General features: G+C 38.5%; 1 protein-coding gene across 2 annotated transcripts in view; it reads left to right on the top strand.

Moving 5' to 3' along the window:
- rabgap1l (RAB GTPase activating protein 1-like) overlaps window positions 1-22,561 on the top strand; it is a 378,634-nt gene that overhangs the window by 78,170 nt on the left and 277,903 nt on the right. For both annotated transcript variants that reach the window (XM_041277492.1, XM_041277489.1), the window contains 2 exons: window positions 1,482-1,626; window positions 21,691-21,784. In XM_041277492.1, coding sequence (XP_041133426.1) covers window positions 1,482-1,626; window positions 21,691-21,784 — 239 coding nt within the window. The remainder of the gene's footprint in view (window positions 1-1,481; window positions 1,627-21,690; window positions 21,785-22,561) is intronic.

The raw sequence follows: 22,561 nt of genomic DNA, 5'->3' as shown, positions 1-22,561 counted from the left end.
CCATTTAAAAGTATTTATTTTTTGTTAATATGTCAGATCTACTTATTCCCTGGGCTCGATCTACTAATTCCCCAGACATAGCACTAGTACAGTGATCTATGCGTAAACCTTAGAAACAATGGAACATTCCCTTTAAATTCTAGACTGCGATCCACTTTTTTCCCGGTCTACTTTTTCCCCAGGACACCTGTACTGGTACCGTAGCGGTTGAGTCTGTTACGGGAAACTTGCTTTAGGAGCACATTGACCACATCCATTTTTGATTAAAAAAAAATTATATATATAAAATATTGATATTCTCTTACTGGGGCATTTGTGCTCATAAGTAAAGAAGTCCATATTTTTTAGTTCTGGGTTGCGTGAGGGCATGTGGACCACTTGTCTGAATCCCTGTAAGTAATATTAATACCAATTTTGATCACAAGTGGGTAAGCACTTTCCCATATATGGAAAAATATTAAGTGTGATATTCATAGGACATTCATAGGACTGCATACACAACTGTAAAAACCTGGAAATAATTAGAATGTTAATTAGATTTATGAGAGTTTATAGCACTTGGACAGACTTGTATTCTTATTGCGAGTAACTTGGTTTTTCATGAAACTCATAGTTGATCGCTGGAAAAATCAGTAAGTACTGTTTACTGAAAAATGTTACCACTTAAAAGTGTAATTACATATCATGGTTCATAAATAACTGGGAAATACATTTCTCAACATTTACTTGGGATCATTCTCCAGGAGAAAAAAAAGGATCGCAGTGTGCCCAGATCACGTTCCCTCCTGCAAAAATGTTGTTGGAGGGAGCATGTACTGGATATACTCCAATGTGTAGAAGAAAACAAAATTCTAGTGAGTAAAAGTTGAAAAGTAATTACCTAAGCCCTAGTTTGTTTATCTATGATGTGTGAATAAAAAAAATATTAATGTCTGGGATATGTTGGAAAGACATTTGCAATATGGACAACCCAGAATACAGCAAAGGTGAAGTTGTGTTACTGTAAACACTGCAGGGGGTTCTGGATCACCTTCGAATCCTCTTTCATTATTTTACTTTTGAATTATAGCAGCTTAAGATGTCACTGTTTTGAACCTGTTGGTTTGAATCACAAAGTGACATGGTGACAAAAGAGGTTTCATTGTCATGTCTTTAAGGTATGGAATTAATTTTGTGTAATATAAACATGGCTTTGAACTTGGTCTGGTGTCTAACACAGTGTGTGCGTACATGGCAGACTGGGTGAGTCTCTGATTTTACTTGAATCTTCTAATTTATTGTATTTTAGTCTAAAAGTCAGCTCGTCTTTAATTTTAAGTAAATTCTTTCATGTCTGGATGCCTATGTTCAAATTTGGCTCAGGGTACAACTTAACCCTCAGGCAATGTTACTCCAGGTCACTAAAATAACACACAAATCTGGCTGAGAGGCAAATTAGTGTAAATAAAAAAAAAAAAAGGTTTTCTCTTGTTGTTTTCTAGTCTGATGGAAAAAGCAGCCAGAGCTCAAATGACATGATCTACGAGGTGTTGAGTCTGCAGAGACAAAGTGACCTTGACAAGATCCCCAGGAGTCCCACAGGAGGGGGCCCACTGTCCCCAACCGAGGAGGAAGAGCCGGAGGAAGGTAAGCAGTCTCAGCTAGCCTGCTATGTGGTTGTAAAGTCAAGCCAGTTCATAATGACTCAGCAGTCCATCTAATGCCACAGTTCCATCTGTGCTTTTAAAACTGTCTGTTAAACTCCATCTCAATGTTCCAGTATCAAACTAGGACTTCTGACGGTATGTTCATTCAATGTTCTTGTTATGTTTTTGATTAAATGATCGATTTGAAGTTTCATCTATCAAAGATCTTTCTTAGCAGCAGGGTCTTTATCTGTGTTTACTATAGCATCACAGACTACAGATCGGGACAGATACTTAACCCTTTCAGGAGGGGGATCATGTAAACACGATAAAAAAAAAAAAAGCACTTCGTTTTGATGACTTACAGGTCCACCATACTTTACAGTACAGGCTTGAAACACATATCAATCGATTGGGGAGTGACTTTTTTTCCTGTGACCTCACTGAGAGGGACATTTACTGTCTACATGGCAGAGACCAATGCAGAAACAAAACATCACAGGAACTTTTTTAGAGCTAATAAAAAAGGGGAAACACTGTAAATCTAATGTATTTGACTTCTAGTTATATTCGAATATTTATTCTATCTTGTGTTTTAATATATATGTTTTTACAACATTTTTAAATATCAAGAAACAAGTAGATATAAGCATATACTATTTCACGATCTAAATGTATCATGTATGTTTTTTTTTTTTCCCTTATTACTGGTAATAATGAAATTAATAACTGTTATTTTATTTATAAATATTTATTTTGAGAAAATAATTTGAGAGTAATGTCCATTATTGCTTATAAAGACCCTGATAATAAACATGTATTATGTAATTGCAATCCCTCAGGTGAAACAATGTCTTGTAATCTGCCCAAACATCAATATTTTTCAACAGAACTTTCAGGAAGTATTGTAAGGTCCCCTGGGTCATAGAATACATTTTTATACACATAACTCTAAGCAGAATACATAATAAAAAAAGTTTGCTTAAAAAAACCCAAAATATTATGTTGAAAAAAAAAATGCTAAAAGTTTGTATGGTTTCTGAAGTACTTTATAATGTTCCCCAGAGTGTTCTGAAAAAAAGGACACCATTTCCAACATGCTACTGTAAAAAAAAAAAAAAAAAAAAAAAAAAAAAAGGTTATTTGTGAATTTTTATAGGAAGAAAGTCAACTACAGCCAAAAAACGCCTGGTCCTGGGGGAGCATCCCATTGAAAAATACTTGGTCCTGAAAGGGTTAAAGTAGTCTCTGCTATGCACATGGATTTATTATGTAGGTCTCAAATGCAGTTTTGAAAGTTAGACCTGTTTTTGCAAATATATATTTTAATTTTAGTTTTAATATGTGGTACCACACTTGGTTAAAGTCATCTCTTTTGCAAGCCATGTTTTTAGACTGTCTTACACTTCTAGGGTCATTTCACATTGTCCCAACCACTTCATTAGCTTCTTTCCTGTAAATGACCAGTCAGCTGCTTCTCCTATTGATTGACATGCTTTTAGCCAGTAAAGTGCTTTAACCCAGAATACACTGCTGGGGTGAAGTGTCAAAGGAAGTACAGCTGTAGTAGACTTTCTGTAAGCCAAGACCAGCAAATTGAGAATATTCTTTAATCTAGTGTAATACCAAATGTCTGTGTGAGGCGAGAGTGTATTAAATGGAATGTCCAGACAGTAATTTATGTGTACAGAAATAAAATAATTTATTTTTATTTTCTATACACAACAAAAGGATTAAATAACAAACAAAAAAACAAAATGGTGTGAGGGAAGGAGTGCAGGGGTGAAATCCAAAACAAACTGATGACTCGTCTTTAATTTGTCTTCGTGGTGACCATAAACAAAAAAGACAAAAGAAATGTTAGTATTTCAAAAAATCCCGCTGCACAAAACCAGTCTCTCCCTTCACCCGTTACTCCTCCTACTTTATTTTCGGACCAACCCCGAACACAGTAGTACGTTCCCTTTAGTATGTAATGTCCCGCCTCTGTAGTCAGTGGAACACCAATCCCCAACCGACACGTGTCCTTCTCCTTCACTTGACTCCAGTGGCTGGAAGTTACATACTTGTACTTCCGCCCCTCACCAAGGTGCCGCCCCTCAAAAGATGTCTTTTGCCATGGTCACGAGATCTTGGTAAGGGAAGTCCCGAGTTGGTTTGATGCCATCTACTGTCGGGAGGCTGAATCACAGACCGAAACCCCTTTGACTCATCACAGTCTGTTTTAAAATGAAAATATTTGCTATAACAGGCGTCTCTTTAAAAACTGCACAGACTTGTGGAGCTAATGGAATTTTAAAATAACAAAAATGACTACAAAAGATTTAGAAGTTTTAAAGTAAATTTACAGTATAATCGTAAATCTCGAAAAACTACTCACTTCTAAATCTTTTGTAGTCATTTTTGTATTACTTTAGTATAAATACATGTTAATTTGGATTCATATGTTTCATATGAGACACAAATTCTCCTGTTTTCTCATTGGAAATAGGTAAATTTCAAAATATCACTGTCCTGGTCACAAAAGCAAAGTTTGTGGGGAATAATAGCCATTTTCTATACTTTTGAGGCATAAGCAATTAGGAAATAACACTTACTACCCAGGAACAAACAAACAAACAAAAAAAAGAATTGTTACACGGTGTAATAGCATACTAGAGCAGATTTAGTATATTTTCACCTATATTAATTCTGGTAATGCTGTGTTTGTTTCAATTTCCAAATAATGACTTTGTTATCATTTTATGGATTGTTTTCTTCTAGGTGGAGAGAAACATACACATAATAAAATTGGTATTTAAGGAAAGCTTAAACATCGAAAATAGTGTTTGTTTATAGTTAAATTATATTTGTTATTGTTTTCTGACATTGTTTACATCTATGTGATGTACACTGTGTTATTATTACAGCGATAACGTGTGAATGTACTATACATCCTAGCTTCAAACACGTGCCATACAATCTTAAGTAATACTAAAGAAACAAAGCAAACTGCGAGCAGTTTTAGTATTACTGAATGTTTTATATGCTAATATGGTTCCCAGGACCCTCTTAAATGTGTATTTTTAGTTTTCTTACTCATGGATTACAAGCTCTTTTTACTACAATCTTACTACGATCTTACACTCTGGTGTGGTTACTGTGTATGTGTCTGCTACCGAGGGTGGCGTTTTTTTCGGGAGATTAACGTTAAACATGTTAAAATGGTCACTAGGTTTAAAACAATAGTTAGATAATCGGCCCTATTACCTTCCCATTGGGCATCAGGTTGGGTATACCTCAGCATGGTGTTTGGGGAGTAGAAGGGAAGCCTTCAGAAGCATGTCTCAAAGTGCTTGTGTGTAACCCCGATGTGTACAGACAGATAAACAAGCTTACGTGCTGTGCTAAAATGACCTTTTACTTAATCTATTTTCCCACTTTTTGGTTAAAGAAAAGGGCTTGTAACCAGGAGGTCCCTGGTTCAAATCCCGGCTCACTCACTGACTCACTGTGTTACGCTGAGGAAGTCACTCAACCTCCTTGTGCTCCATCTTTCTGGTGAGATGTTGTAAGTTACTCTGCAGCTGATGCATAGATTACATACCCTAGTCTCTGTAAATCGCCTTGGACAACAGCATCTGCTAAATAATCTAATAATAATAATAATAATAATAATAATAATATTTTCTCTAGTAAGCAGGACACGTGTTCTTGCATTCAACCAAAGTGCACCCTCTTTAGACTCATACAGTCTAATTTCCCAGCTACCTTAAATGTTAAACCGAAACCTGGTTGCTTTTTGTAAACCCCTTTTTCTGTATTCTTAACATAGTTGTTTGCTACTATGAAGACAACTTATGTCTGGGTAATTCAGTTTCCGTCAATAACATTAACCATTTCTTAGTTAATTTCTAACTCTACATAACCATAAAAGTGTGTTGCAGCGGCAGTAAGCTGCCCTTGTGAGGCTTGTCTCACAATTTAAAAACCCCCGGTCTAAAAGCATGGTTTACAAACAGATTTCGTTAACCTGGTTTAGTACTAGATACCATGTGTTATAATGAAACACATGTTTGCTAAAACATGTTTCTTTCATAACAGCTCATTGAGGCCTGTATGGAGAATGGGTGTGCATAGTTTCGAAAATGTCCTGTCTACAATTACTTAAATTAAATTAATTAAGTTAATTAACTTGAAGTTTTAACACCGCCTCTTTCATTCTTTGCATTGGCTGTTCATTAGGTAGTCAGAGTTGGAGAGGAATATTTTTACCAACCCTCAATACTCGAAACAAAGTGAAAAAACTCTTGAAACAAAGTGAAAAAAGTCGTCTTTTAAAGCCAAATGTTTTCTGTGTTGTCTTCCAGTTCACAGGATGTTTTTAATCTGAAGAAGGAAGCAGTGATACTCTGATATTTGCCATGTGACGTAGTTGTTGACAAATAGATCTGTGTGTATGATCATTACACATGATCTGACTAGGGGTGCTCTTCCTCTTCAAACGTGTTGTTTCAAGAGTGTAAAGTATTTGAGTGGAGTTTTATACACTGTTCTAATTAGAGATGCTGTGTGTAGGAATAATCAATCAATTACTAAAGACACTTATCCAGCTAGGCTTCAGTGTTTCCAGGTTTTCACTTCAGAGCTTCAGCCAATGTATTCATGGTGTGGTAGTTTCCTTTTATACCAATATTCAACAAACCTTTATTATCCTTTCCTATCCTCCTAAACAATCCTCATATATGTTTATTCTGATTTTGTATTTACAAAATACATGTTTGAAATTTATTATGTGGCTTTAAGAATCTAAAGTGTAAGTACAAGCCAGACCTATGGCATTACTTTAATAAAATTGCTTAAAGGCTGCACATGCCCTTTGACTTCAGGAATTTAAAAATGTTAGAATCATTATAGCTGCTGCAGTTCTCTGTCCAACGGGGTTAAAACAGTCCCTTTATTAACACATAAATCATACTCCAAAGGGAACTAACTTAAATTTGTTCTGATGAAAGCTAAAACCTCAGAAGTTCCATTCAAAATGTACAGGAGTACAGAAACCCTCACTGATAGTCCTAATCTAAAATACTATTGATTAAACGTGTATGTCCGCTCCACAGATTGAGCCTCGCCATTTTAGCAGAACAGACAGCATGTAGGTCTCTGAACTGGCAGAACAGGGGATGCATCCTCAGTCTACCTTCATATGTGTGCCTTTTATTTGGATTGTTACCTATCCACGCCTTTTGAGATGACTGACTATTAAAAGGGAAGGAAGCGTATGTATTGTACATCTATGAAATAAGGTCACAGACACATTTCACTTGTGGGTTTTAAGATTGGTCTTGTGATTCATTAAAACACCATTATCATAATTTTATTTTGCATTATAGGAACATATTTTTGAGGTCAGAACAGCCAAAAAGCCTGCTGGTGGCAAAGCCGCTCATAGGTACCCACACTAACATCTTATGGGGTTGACAGCAGCTTGTTTTGTAGAGCATCCTATAAAAAAAACTCTCAGAATTGCATTTGTGCAGTAGTTCACTCAAAAGGCAAATTGGCGAGATGATCACATTATGTTATGAAAGTCCTAATGTGGTTTAATTTTAGTGAGAGACCCGTATGTACAGTTTCGATTGTGAAGAAACTTGTTTTATACATAGCATGAGCTACAGAGGGTATCACAATCTGATGATATGAAGAGATGTCTGTCTGTTTATCATTTGTTGTCATACAAGACTAGAAGCTCAATGTAGCTCATTGTACAATAGTTCACCAAATAGTTCTTGAATGAAGAATGAGTGTTTTATAGATATAAAAATACTCTCCCCATCCTGATTTAATTTTTGGCTTCTAACAAAATGGTCCATCATAAATGACCATTTGATCTTAAGTAGCCCATCAGGACCATTACATGTATTGTCTTGCGACTTATGTCATGATATACAATGCCTTGCAAAATAATTCAGACCCTCTCACAGTTTTCACATTTTGTTGCTTTAAAGCTTGCAGTCGTGACACTTTGAAGTAGGAATTAATATGTTTTATATACACAACCTACTCCACACATTCAAAGCAAAAACAAAAAGAAAGAAGTAAATAGATAATTTTAATATGAAATAAAAATGGAAAAGTCATGATTGCATAAGTATTCAAACCCTTTGCTGTGGCAAACCTAAATTAATTCAGGTGCACAAAATGACCTTAACGAGCTACACAATTAGTTGAGTGGCCTCTGTCTGTGTGCAATATTAGTGGTTCTCATGATTTCAGAATAAAAACACCTGTCTCTGTGAGGTTCCTGGGACAAGTAGTGAATTTCAGGCAAAGGCTCAACATCAGTGAACCAGAAGACCAAAAGACTGCATCAATGAACAATATCCAGAACACTTCACAAAAGTAGCCTGTATGGCAGGGTGGCAAGAAGGAAGCCATTACTAAAAATAAGCCATCTCAAAGCCCACATTGAGTTTGCAACAAAGCACCTGAGTGATCCGCAAAAATATATGTGGCAAAAGGTGTTGTGGTCAGATGAGACCAAATTGGAACTTTTTGGTCTAAATGCCAAGCGTTACGTTTGACACAGACCCAACACAGCACATCTCCCAGTCAACACCATGCGTACAGTCAAGCATGGTGGTGGCAGCATTATGCAATGGGGGTGCTTCTCCTCAGCACGGACTGGAAGGCTTGTTAGGATTGAAGGAAAAATGGATGGAGCAAAGTACAGGCAAATACTAGAGGAAAACCTGTTTCAGTCTTCTAAAGACTTAAAACTGGGGCGACAATTCACTTTTCAGCAGGACAGTGATCCAAAGCACAAGGCCAAAGCTACACTGGAGTGGCTTAAGAATAAGAAAATGAATGTCCTTGAGTGGCCCAGTCAAAGTCCTGGCTTGAATCCTATTGAGAAAGTGTGGAAAGACTTAAACTGCTGTCCTTAAGCGATCCCCAAACAACTTGAGAGAGCTTGAGCAAATCTGCCAAAAAGAATGGGCACAAATTGCACCAAGTTGGTAGAGACTTACCAAAAAAAACTTGCGGCTGTAATTGCTGCCAAAGGTGCTTCCATCAAATATTGAGTTGACGGGTCTGAATACTTATGCAATCAACATATATTTCAGTTTTTTCTCTTTAGTTTTTGCTGACATTTACTGTAATTTATCTTACCCTTAAAAGTCTTCAGTTTGAACATTCAAGTTTTGAATAAAAGATTAAGTTTAAAAAAATGTGTATGCATCATTTTGTAATTTCACAAAATGGGACACCATTGGAAGGGTCTGAATACTTTTGCAAGGCACTGTATATTGTACTGTCAGATTAGTATATTGTTAAACTCCTGCTGATTTAGCTCCAATTTTGTATAGTATTTACAGCTATGGTGAAAACTGCATGTTAGTGACTAACAGTGCTCCCCCTTTTATAAGACAGAGCCGCTTATAAGCCGGCATAGCCGTGGCTCCTATTTGCCCCATTATTCCATTCCATTAGCACTTTCTTTCTTGTATGGCTCCCAACTATAGCGTTATAAAGGGGGAGCAATAATAGTTATAAAGCTCATATCATGATGGTCAATATAAAATTCCTGCCACTTATTGAAAAGCTTTTGGCAAGAAGGTAGCCGCCATTATGCAACTCTCTCATCCTGTGAAGGGCAATACAAATAGTACACATCATTCCATTGATCAGGAGAATGGCAATGCACAATGCTATCCCCCTGTTGTTTCCTTTCCTCTTTAATTTCTCTCCTGTCTGCCTGCAAGCATAATTGCTTTTATGTCCCGAAGAGATCTTTCACTGTTAGAAAAGAGCTTGCTTTAAAAATGAAAATGAACAGCAGACCACGCGATCCTGCCTGCAGCAAAATCCCTTTGGTTAGCGGAGAAGGGCTGGTCTTGTCCCAGCTAATTAGGATTTCTGAATGTTTGTGGAAGTACACAGAGTCAGTATTAGGACGTGTGAATTGCTTGCTTCAATTATTAGTCTGTTTATCGAAGGGATTTGTCCTACAGAGTCATCGTATAGAAACATCATATAGTGATTTGACTGAAGTATTTAAAATCTTAAAAGGATTTGACGAAGTTAACCCTAGAAAATACTTTAGGTACAGCACAGTAGTCGTACCAGGAAAATATTGAATAGACAAAAATCGGGTATAAATCAGTAAAAACAGATCCTGTAAAATCCTGTCATTTTTTGGTAAAATTCAGAATAAACCGGAAACGCGGAACACTAATTATATTGTACATGCAAACTTAACATGTATACATAACAAAAAAGAAAGATAGGCTTCATCTCTTGTAAGCAGGCTACTGTAAAGTATGCTAAGGCTGAGGCGATGCATCGATTGTAACAGAGCAAGTTAAGAGTGTTGTGCTAGAATTACAAATACTGTATCAACCGAACTACAGTGCCTTCCAGTGTTTGGCAATTATTTTCTAAAGTAAGATGAAAAGAAAAGTAAAGAAAGCAATGTTTGGAATAGCCCGGTAACACAACTAATTTGCGAGACCATTTAATGAGATGCAGAGGTCATGCTAGCCTTAAAATGTGCATTTGTAAAATGCATGCCATCTAAAAATCAGCATTTTCAACCATTTTTACATATTGCATCAACATAGGTCTATTATTTTCCACTCTATTTCAGATTAACGAAGTTAACATGCAAAACATTCACAGTATAAATAGTGGTAGTAGAACTAGACATGCTACCTTTTAAACATTTTCTTTTGAAAATCCCCCAATCCGGATGTAAAAATCAGTGTTGCAGAACATGTACCAGTATCTCTGCTGGTATCTGTCAACTTCATAACTATTTACAGTTTTGCTGTTTTAAAAGTTCTTTAAATTTTCCTTTTAGTCCAAAATGACTGGTGTTCTTTCCAAATCAAAGTCTTAATAATTCTCAGGAGCTTCCATTGAAGTTGTCATAAGTTTTAGATGACCGTCATGTAAATGAGAGCGTTTGCTGGTCTGCAGTCTGTTCTGACAGCTAAAACCCTGTTCTGATGGTACACAAGATACATGTATCGTAATTGCAATTGCTACTAGTTTTGCGAAAGCAGTGAAGATGGCGGGTTAGTTCTCAGTAAATACCCTGGAGGCCTCACCCATGGTCTTAAAACCATGATTTTTGAGCATATGTTTTACTTGTCCAATTCTTGACTGAGATTGTCAACAGGTAAGATGCTCCGATACAGATTACTGAGTTGCTTTAATACCAGGGACGTGCGCAGTGCTATATGGGATACTGTGGCAAAGTGGGTTGCAGTGCACAAGTAATGACAAATACGTTAATTCACGAGCCAAACGATGTTTAATTTTGATAGCGTTTGTAATCCTGGTCATTATGACCGCAAATGATAGTCCCAGCCAATACACAGAAATGTGTATTGCACTGTTAAACACGGGTTACAGTCCCGGAATAATAAACACTGTATTAAACACACACACACACACACACGATCACAAGTCCACAGTGAGTGCTAACGTGCAAGTGTTGAAGTACAATTTATTGGTGCATAGTGGTGAAGTGTTGGCCGGGTTTGGTGCTGGCCTTCAGCGACAGCTCCAGATCATGCTAGCCGTCTAACAAGAACAAACAAGTATAATTAGACATGACAGACAAACAAAACACTAAACACTCGTGGCAACTTTGTGGTTCTTTTTTTAGTACGCTCACAATCATAAAAAAAGGAACAGATTGCTTAGCCACGTCCCCATGGTTAGCGAGTGTGACCATTTCTCCTCCAATCTGCAGTTGCCACATCACTTCCCTTCTGGAGGATGACTTGGTGTACCATAGCTCTGCCCCTTTCTACATGGCCGACTTCCATCCTTTCCCTGGAATGAATTGTCAGACCATCCAGTCTGGGGCAATGTGTTCACTTTTCAGAGCGCCCTCACAGGTTGGGAGGGAGATGTATATCCAAGATTCATTCTTTCTCTGTCACAGATACTGAGACCCCCGTGGCTTTTTGCGTTTTATTAAAATCTTCCGTGTGTATAAAGTGTGTGTATATAATATATTTTGCTTTGACTCTCAACTGGTACAAATCCACACGAATAAGGTAAAAAAAAAAAAAAAAAAAAAAAAATTTAATTAGTATATGCATGAACTTACGTAATCAATTTAATATGCATAATAGTTTTTAAAGCGTTACTAGCAGTGTTACACATTAATCCACAGCGCCACATGCATTTTTTTTACCCTTTCACAACGTCGATGAATCAGTGCATCAGCTTTTTTGGAGAACGATATATCGATAGTGAAAAATTAGGCATTGCCCCAGCCTTAAAGAATGCAGTAATCAAATACAGTGCTGGAAACGCATGTATTATGCACACATAGACGCTCATTTTAAGATAGGAAATTCACTAAAAAAAAAAAAGGAATGTATTATACAGACATAGAGGCACAGTTTCATGAAGTACATAGTAGCCAGTATGTAGCAGCTGAGATTCTGCTATGTGAATATTTATATTCACATAGCAGGCAAATGTACCCCAGCATTTTACCATGTGCACTCTGAAGAAAGATTACTCCAATTTTAGGTGTCAAGGGTGTCATATAAGGATGTTTTTGGGATCAAAACAAAGGTAAGCGTCCTTCAGAAGAGGTCCTGCAGAATTTGTTGATGCATTGTTCACGCCCTAGTCTCTGTAAGTTGCTTTGGATAAAAGCATCTGCTAAATGAAATCTATGTGGCAAGTTGTCTTGCACTTGCGTGTAATTTTACCTGGAGGGTGAACTTGTCTCCACCCATTCACTTGCTTTTTTTCTGTCACTAACCAACCAGCTGCTTCCCCTATTGACTGACAGACTTTCAGCCAGTAACATGCTTTGACCCAAAATACACTTCTGAGATGAAAAGAACAAGGAAGTAAAGCATGGGTTGCAAACAGAGATTTCGTTAACTTGTGTTGTACAAGATTGTACCAGATACCACATTTAAAATGTAAATACATGTGTGCTAAAAGATGTGTTTCTTTCAAAACTGTTTTATTTTGTTATCAACAATTGCTTTGTTTGATTTAACCTTTAGAAAATAAGAATTTCACTGCCACATTGTTTTAACCTCAGGCCATATCAATTATACAGACACTTTAGTGTTCTTTTATTTGGTACACAGCAGGGTAGGAGAATGTCCCAAATTAGCGGGGGGCGTAATTCAAAAAAATGTTTACATACTGTAACTTGAGTTGACAAGAATGGGACTATCATGGCTATTTAACCCAACTAAACAATTACACATTTATAATTAACAAAATAAACAAATTGTAGGCCAGGCTTAATATTCTTATTTTACTTAGTCTGATAATAGATTTAATTACCTGTGCAAAAAATAGCTAAGAATGGGGTTTCCGGCAGCAGTGATGCTGATGCTGACATGAGAATGTTCCTGTCGGCAGAAGAAAATCTTCGGGTCCGGCCCAAATCCTTCAGCACACATTGTGCACAACTGTTCTGCATCCCTGGGACACAGCTGTACTCTATGAATCTATAAATAAAGTTCCATTAAAGTCCATTGTACATTTCACTGCCATTTTGATTCAACCATCACACATTTACTATGTTTGTGAGAGGGTGTGTGTGGGTGGTTCACTGATTACACAGGAGTCAGAAATGTCTTTGAGACGCCACACAGGTTTTACTTATTTACAAGTTGGTCTTTTATTGCAAACTCTCAGGGTTTCTACTAGCAATGGTATCGCCCTGAGGTACTATCCTTGTATAAATAATAGCTCAGAAACAAAAGGAGAGATAAAAAAGGAAAACAAACATTGTAAATAAAACTACAAAGAAAAGTGCTGCTTAAGCAGGGTCTTGCAGCCTCCACTAGTCTGCAAGGCACGATGTATAATGACTCTGTTCTGTTCCCTCAGTGTAATTTCATGGGGTTGCCCAGATCCCCCTGAGCTAAAATAAATAATGTCCCAGGGACTGTACTGTACCAGTATGGGTAAGTGAACAAACTCAAATTGAGCGGCTGTCTAACGCAGCCTTTTGTTGTGCTGTACTGCTGCTTCTGCTGTATTAGGCACCAGCAGTTTCTTTGTCTGTAGACTTTCGCTCTTTGTATTTATTCCTGTTTTCCGACTGGATGGTCTCCTGCTACGAATAGGAGAGTGTTATTTTTATGAGGTCAACCACCCCCCCTGAGTTCGCTGGACTTTGTGGATGTGTTGATTACACTGGAGACACCTTGTTTGTATTTACTGTGAACCTGCCAGAATTGAGAGCCTTGGTTGCTTGCTAAAAGCTTTGAACATTTCTCTTTTTTTTTTTTTTTAATTTAGTTGTTGCCAATTAATTTTATTATTTGCTCCCAATTTCGATTGTCCAATTATTTTTAGGCTCAGCTCGCTGCTACTACCCCTGCGCTCACTCGGTAAGGGCGAAGACGAACACAGGCTGTCCTCCGAAGCATGTGCTGTTAACAACCGCTTCTTTACACACTGCAGGTTCACCTTGCAGCCACCTCACAGCTACAGTGTCGGAGGGCAACGCAGCTTACAGGCAAGCCCGCAGGTGCTTGGCCAGACCACAGGGGTCGTTTGTGCGCGGTGAGCCGAGGACACCCTGGCCAACCTAAGCCCCTTCTGCTGGGCGGAGCTCAGACAATTGTGCGCCGGCCCTGGGAGCTCCCGTCAACGTTCGGCAATGGAATAGCCTGGACTTGAACTGCCGACGTCCAGGCTGTAGGGTGCAACCTGCACTACACAGCGAGTGCCTTTACAGGATGCGCCACTCGGGAGCCCTTCTTGCTTTAAACCTTTCTAATATAAACTAGGTCTTTGTCGCCTCCCTACATGTAAGCACTTCATCGCTGACATTCAAAATTGAGGGCGGGGGGGTCAACAGGCAGCTGATCTAGTCTGATGCTAATTCACATGTCTGTCTTGCCTTTTGCCAATTCCCTGTCACCTAGCCAGTTTCCTCTTTACACCCAGGAGCTTGAGAGCAGATGGGCAGTAGGATCCACTGTAGTGTGATGTGGAAAAACAGTCCCTGCTGGTTTTGCCTCCTTAACATGCGGGAGCGCAAGAGCCAATGCGACGCTCCCTCGCAATCCCCGGTGAAGTCCTGTGACTTCACACAGCCAGGAACCTGCGCTCTCTATGATTACACTACAAATATATCATGTGTCCATTTTTTGTTCTCAATTATATATATTTTAAACCATCGAACTAAATTTGAGCAGCTGAAGCGGATAACAGAACCCACAACTTTCAAAAGGCACCTGTTCCTTGCAGTGTATAATTTGGTTACTAACATACAGTTCAGGTAGATCTGTAGAGTTGAGGGCACATGAAGGGTAAATGTTTTTTTTTTATTTATTTTTTTTCTGTTTCTCCGTTTCACCTCTGAAAGCTCTTCACGGTGTCCTTGGTTCGTGCTGTCTTCCCATGCGCTGAAGTGTCAGGATCCAGGGACAGATGATATGTTTTTATATTAATGACCTCCTCGCAGTAATCACAGGGCATATTCATTATAACATTGTAATTAGATTCTGAATGACTGTGAGCAAGAGAGGGAGAAAGTGATTTACAGTTGGGATGAATTAATAGAGGTGTGTACCACTAACCTGACTTCAGCAGCATTCTTAACTCTTCATAAATCTTGCTTTTACAAAAAGGAAATTGTGAGAGCTTTAACTGACAAAACAGGTAAATGTTTTAAGGCATAAAGGGTCCTTCTTACTGTGGAGTTATGGGAGCCACTATGTTGTTTTTTTTGCTGCACAAACTAATGTCATACCTCACTGGAAGGATTTTTTTTCAAACTTGGTGTTTCAACTACATAGTTCTAGTCCATGTGTAATAGGTGTAATTGAATTTGTGTTTTTTAAGGAGTTCTAAGTTGCCTAACCCTGTTGTAAAACCTCCAGGAATCCATATTTAAAAAAAAAAAAAAAAGAAAAATACTAAAATCAATGTAATAATAATGTAGCGTCAGGTGCTTTCATTAGTTTTGGATGATATAATTCGGTATTACATGACAGGTGCATTATCTCAGATTCCCTTTCATTGGGATTCCAAATCCTGTTGTCCTTTGAAAAATTACATGTTGCAGTTTGGTGGTGTTAAAAATGTAGAGTTTAAAGTTAAATGCTAGACATTTAAGGTTTAGTCTAAACATCTAACTGTTAAATATAACCTTTAAATATAGATAATGTCCTTTGCGTTTTAGCTGTAGGGACTTTAATGTGAGGTCATTTCTTTTTTAAATGTTCAGAATTTTTTAATAGCATGTTCCTTAGACATATAGATATATAATACTGTGTACATGTAGTATTGGAGTAGTAATTTTTTTTTCTTGTAGGAGTGCTTTTTAATATGGGTTTTCTAAATGTTAACTCTAAACGTGTTCAATGTTAAACGTTTAGGAAATTAAACAGAATCTGCAGGCTATCTCCGAGCTGGAATGACTGATTTGCAGTACAGTGCATCTTGGAAGACCGTTATCGCCTCCTAAACCAGATGCATCCTGTAGTTACCGTTAAATTAGATAGTTCCAGAATTGTAATAGAACCATTATTTTTTCAATTTACATTGGAATGTACTAGAAAGAAGTTGAACTCTGTAAGTTATTACCAGTTTTGGTCACATTGTAATCTTTAGCACATGTCAATACTTTTCATAAATGATGAGTGGGTTCTACTGACTGTGTCAGTCAAGCCTAGCCAAATCTAAGACAAAAGATTCAGATCTGTGGTTGCGTTATTTCTAGTTGAGACATTTATGAAAATCAGCATTTTTTATGAATTTTTTATTATTTCTTTTTTTAGTAAAATATAATGGGTTGATCTGAAGTCTTGAAGTCCATTCAAGGCAGATTATTACATTTCACTGTCAACCCTGCACCATATCCTGCAACATTACTAGATGTAGTACTGTATGTTCCACAGTTTAATTTGTATATAACAACTTTGAATCTTTTTAGCCTAGAACAATTAAAGGCAGTTGACACAGTTAACCCTAACAAATACTATAAATGCAGTACAGAAACCAGGACCAGAGGAAACAGTTGGAAATTAGCCGACTTTATTTTCATTGAGGAGAAGGCAGACTGAAACTAGCCTGAACATCATTGATAAAATGTGTCAGTTGACAGATTCCCTGAATTCAGAGGCCATTATATAAGAAGAATATTTCTAAGACCTTTAGCAAGGTTACAACGCTGAATAATTGTGAAAGTGGAGTTAATCATTTCTCCCTAAACTTCAGTTTAGACAATTCATTTGAGCATATCATAAGGCAGTTTGTGGTCGATGGCCTAATAGGACACGGATTGGGGTCAGATTCAGAGGATTTTATGGACTGTCCCGCCAGTGCCATTCTGCCCTTAGCAAACTTGCAATGAAAACCAATGTAGTACAGTATTACACACATTTGAAAAGGATAATTCTTCCAGTTGAATTTATTTGTGCCACACACAGAGCAGTTCTGTCTAATAGTGATACTTATTTTAGTTAATTATTTTAGTTCAGATGATTAGAAATGATAAACAGTAGATTTCTGTGTACAATTTCTTTATATAGCTCTTGAAAGTCAACCAAAGTGCTTTTAACAAAAAACTGTATTTTATTTGGTACCTTTTACAAAGAGCTTCACACAAACCCAGTGCACAGGTCTCATAATCGCACAGTAGGTTAATTATTTTTATATAAAATCGAAAGTGTATTGGAGGTTAGGCCAGTATTATAAAATGTTGGTGAAGATTGGTGTAAAATGACACGAGTGCTTGGGGGCCCCTTTTTTTGAATGAGGAACCTAAAAAAATAAAAAATAAAATCCTCAGAAAGATAGTAAAGATGTCGATGATCAAAATAGGTCTTGGTGGTTTACTTTTTCATGGTACTGACACCAGTAATGTGTTACATACAGTACAAGTGAGTCATGGTGGGTTTAGGGCAATGTACATTAAGGTACTTAAGTAAGTGAGCAGCTCAGTGAAAGAACCCACTTAACGACATGTTCAGTCCTGCTACCCCTGAGCAGCTCAGAGCGCTTCAGAGCAGATTTAATCAGTAATTTGTCATAATGCACCCAGTTATACCACTGATAGCTTTCAAAATGGGCTTAATAAAATAGATTGAATAGTATTTTTGGCAGAACTACTTGTGTAACGTTGTTTTACCTGCAGTAAACCTGGTTCCCTGAAAGAGAAGATGGTCACCAAAAATTGTTTATGGGATGTATGCCTGCCTATTGGTAGGTGTCGCTGAGCTCTTCCTATGAAAGCTGCCGATAGGCCCCCTTCCCTCTGACCTCCTCGGTCCCGTCTACCGAGGGAACAAAACCGTCATGCAAGGAAGGATTGACCTCTTTTTCATGATGAAACCGTGATGACGACCGACGCGACCTTGCCGTTGGTGGCCATCTTCTCTTTCAGGGAACCAGATTTACGGCAGATAAACCAATGTTCCCTTTCAATTCGAGGATGGACACCAAACATTGTTTATGGGAAGACGAATACCAGAGCCGTCGCGAGGGAGGGAAGAACTGCAGCACAAGAAAGATGCCTCAGCCCTGCCTGACCAAAGGCGTGCAACCTCAAGGACCCTTGGGCCCATTGAAGGCAACATGGGATCTATCCAATTAAGGAATTAGAACCTGGAAAAAGTATGTGGCGTAGCCCAGCTAGCTGCATTACAAATCTAAGCCATGGAGGCACCTCTAAAGAGGACCCATGATATAGCCACACCTCTCATGAAATGTGCGGCTACTTGCACAGGCGGGGTAAGCCAGCACCGTCATACACAGTCGAGACTGTGTCCGCAATCCAATGTGACAGTCGCTGCTTCGAAAGGGGCTGTCCCAGGGTCCGTGTCCCATGGCAGACAAGAGCTGGTCAGAATGACGCAATGCTCTCGTCCTATCCACGTAGCATCTCAATGCCCAAACCGGGCAGAGGAAATTCAACTTCCTATCCTCCTCTGAAGTAAATGGTGGTGGATGAAAGGACTTCAGTTCCACAGACCGATTAATGTGGAAAGCTGTGACCACCTTGGGGAGGAACCGAGGAGCCACCTCATTCGGGCGAAAAACGGAACGATGTGGCTCTGCCGCTGTTGCCCAGGGGACCTGCAGGTATGCTGCCGTGCGCCTCATGAGCACGGACACTAACCCTGACAGCACTGGTGCACGAGAACCCGAGGACACCTTGGATCTAAGGACTGCTTCGGGCGGGAACTCTGGCACGAGGATGTGCAGCGCAATTGGAACAACGCACCGACCGGCGACCCAAAGGCGGCTAGTGGGCTAACTCGACAACGGGGACAAGGCAAGCCTAGCCCCGGTGGAGTAAGAGCACTCTCCCAAGAAAAAAAGGGTGAAAGACACACACTCACTCCTTTAAAATCAATACTGCACAGGCAGTCAACTCACAGACGACAGACAGTAAAGACAAAGCAGCCTGCAACGCAAGCGAGCAGGTGCTGAAGGCAGTATAAGAAAGAGAAAAAAGGGCTACGATTTAGCAGCTACTGATTCTGTGAAAGTGGCAAGCCAGCTTTCAGCACGAAGTGCAAGGGAACTAGCAGCAAGCTAGGTCGCATAGGTCGTTGTGGGAGGGTAGTGGGCGGAGCTTTGGGGAAGGACCAGAAATGACAGCACATGGGAGCCGGAAATGTAGTTTAGTCCTTAGAGCCCTGTACCATCAATGGTATCAGGGCAGGGTTTTATTTAACTAAACATAAAAATAGAACAGTCCAGTATTGCAAGAAATAAACAAGAAAACCACCTGGAATACCAGCAATGGTAAACTCAGGTTTGAGATAAAAAGAGTAAACAAAAAAATGTTGTGGTTACAAAATAAATAACAACAAAGGAAGCACTGGGTTTCTTTTTGTGCTACTGTGGTGGGTTTCCTCTCACCGCCTCTTAGCTCCCTTCCACAGATTAATGGCCAGTCCTCGGTTCCTTACTCCGGTAATCCAACACAGTTTCCAAGGTTTTCAAGCTTCTGTGAATAACAGCAGCGAATAAAAGCAACACAACAAGCACAGCATATGTTTTCAGTTCAGCCCAGGGAGACCGAATGGCAAAACCATACTGCTTAAATACTGCCAAGTCCCACCCCTGCAATCAGCACGCTGCCCCACGTCAGCCAATCAACGAGAACAGCACAGCTGATTGCAATGATGGGACCCGACGGCGGCATGGTTCTACCTTGGGACAAGATGGCCGCCTGACCCGGAACTTCCTGTATGGTCAGAGTTCAGCCTCCTGATCCAATCACGGTCAACCCTACACAGTGCTGCCGGTGGTCGGGAGGGCAAATTACGACAGGGACTCCTTTCAATCCTGTCACAGTGGTCATCACGGTTTCGTCGTGAAAAAGAGGTCAATCCTTCCCTGCATGACGGTTTTGATGTTTGGTGGCCATTTTCAAATTGAAAGGGAACTGTCCTTATGAGTCCCTTTGGTAACCCCTAGCAAAAACGTAAATAAGAAAACATATCATACTGCAACAAGGTTAAACGAACAAAAACGACAGTGAGTTTCCAATTTATTTCAGTTTTGCGCTAGAGGAAGTGAATAGAATTGTGCTTCAATCGTGCGCCATAACTTGAAGTTACTGAACTCATCCTCTGTTGGAAGCTGATTTGTATTATTTTGAATATATAAATACTGAAACCGGACAATTTGCTTTCTTGTATTATTTTGGGTGTAACGTCTTTAAAATGTTACAGAAAACCATACAGAGTGATGTGGATTGTAATCAAAGGGAGTGACAGCACAAAACAAGAGCTGCAATATATATCGCCCATAGAATATACTGTAGTTCCACCTGGTAGTTCTCTTTTAAACTAACTGTACTATATACTAACTCTAGTACATTTAAAAATAGCATATGTATTTTTGATAATGATTATTACATATTAGTGGTAAAAACAGGATATTGAATGACTATATTCTGCCAATGTAACACATTTTCATTTAGTATCCTCGATGTCCAGCAAGCAACTATTGGCAGAAATGTACAACAATATAGTACTGTAGGTAACATACATCCACCTTACAAAGCTGTTTAGTGACTAGATGAAGGTCACACTAAGATATGTTAACCAACAGTAACAACAAAACAAGTAGATGGCATTATTTTGCAGAAATATTTCAGTGCTGCTCCAGATTTTCAGTTGTACTAACTGAAATGTAAAGTCAGCTGTCAGGAGTCTTAATGCATTAAGGAAGTACGACACAGTGATTCAGCCATCTGCACTGCAGTTCTGTGAGTCAACTACCAGCAGGATATAAAGATTAGGATGTAAGAAGAGTTTGCCTTGGTTTTCTGTGTTGACATTTTATTCTTTAAATGCATCACGACTTGAATATTAGTTGTGTTTTATATATTTATTTGCTTTGTCATTGCAGTGTTACTTCTGTAGAAAGAGCTTGTTCTCATATTGCTAGCTCCATCCTCCTATACAGTTTGATGCCAGGGTGGGACACAAAGCATCCTTACAGTCCTATTATACCTAAGATGGCTGCCATTGTGGTCAAGTGACATTTTAGTTGTCAGATGATAGACCTAAGGCTTTGAGCTATTGCGTCACTCAGTATTGAAATGTACTTTCTTGGTCAAAGTCAATTTTACTTAATGCTTATAAACTATTCCACCTGGGATTTATTTTTGTTTACAAAAAGTCACCACAAAATAACGGCAACATTACAAAATGAGAAATGGACAACTTCAGAATGCTTAAGAGATCATAATTTATATTACTTTTTTTTGTCCTAGTTTTGCAAAATGGACTTTTCAGATTACAGTAAACACATTGAAAACCTACCCCATTTCAGTATTCTTCTATTCCCCACTACTGGGAACCACAGATCCCTTCCATAATTAAGTTATGCTTCCCCCAGTTAAGATTGAACCCTGTGAATTCCAGAGCTGTGAACTCGACGGGGGATTAGGGAGATGAAAGCCCGCCCACGAGGAAAGCTGGAGCAAGTTCTACCTGTCTTGTTAATGGATGATTATCAGGAGTGTTGGAGGTTTTTTTCTCCCTCACCTGTCTGTTAAATTGATGATGGCTGACTTTGTGTCTATTTTTGTTCTTTATTTTTGCAGACAGCGACAGTGAGATATCGAGCGGCACTGGGGATGTTTCCAAAGACTGCCCAGAGAAAATCTTGGAGTGCTGGGGAGAATTGCTTTGCAGATGGTAGGTTATCGGTTGTCAGTAGCCATATATCCGGCTAGTAAAGCTAGCAAGATCAAAGTTGTGTTCATGCCTGCTTATTCCTTTTTTTAAGTCCTTCCCTTGCTTCTGTGAGGAACAGGGATAGTGTCAGGAATGAGACTCAGAAGCTGGAAAGCTACAGTAAAATCGCTGGTGTGCACATTTATTAACAACAAACAATAGGGGGGTGTTTGTTGAAATGAATTTGTAGTCATGAAAAAACTTTTTTTTTTTTTTTTTTTTTTTTTTTTTTTTTTTTTTACAGTATGTTAATGTATAATTTTACTTTTTAGCAAAGAATATGAAATAATAAACTGAACTCACAAGCCCTTTCCTAAGTGTTTAGTTTGTAATGTGTAATACTATATTTAACCAATTGTTGAAGTGACTGTTGTGTAATTAAATGGTATTTGCATTTCTGTTGAATTGTTCTGGCTATGGTTTCATTGACGAATCAACAGTTTTGTGTGGAATGATAGCACAAACTGGATTCGTTAATCAGCAATATATCTGCCCTGCACTCAGTCACACAGCCCCTTTTAGTTAGAAGAGTCCTAGAATTAATCAGTCTAACGATCAAAGGGTAATGTCACTGAAATGTTTTAAAAGTAAAAAAAAAAACACTCTTAGGTTACGGTTTTGATTGGTAGAGTTGTGTCAGTCAAATCCTGTCATGTGACTAAATGGTAATGCAAACCTTAAACAATTAAAAGTAACTTTTAAACAAAACAGAGTATGAAATAAATACATTGTTAAAAT

This window comes from Polyodon spathula, chromosome 18, assembly GCF_017654505.1.
Source record: "Polyodon spathula isolate WHYD16114869_AA chromosome 18, ASM1765450v1, whole genome shotgun sequence".
NCBI classification, from domain to species: domain Eukaryota; kingdom Metazoa; phylum Chordata; class Actinopteri; order Acipenseriformes; family Polyodontidae; genus Polyodon; species Polyodon spathula.
Note: the sequence above shows the minus strand (reverse complement) of the source record. Positions and strands in the feature narration are given on the sequence as shown.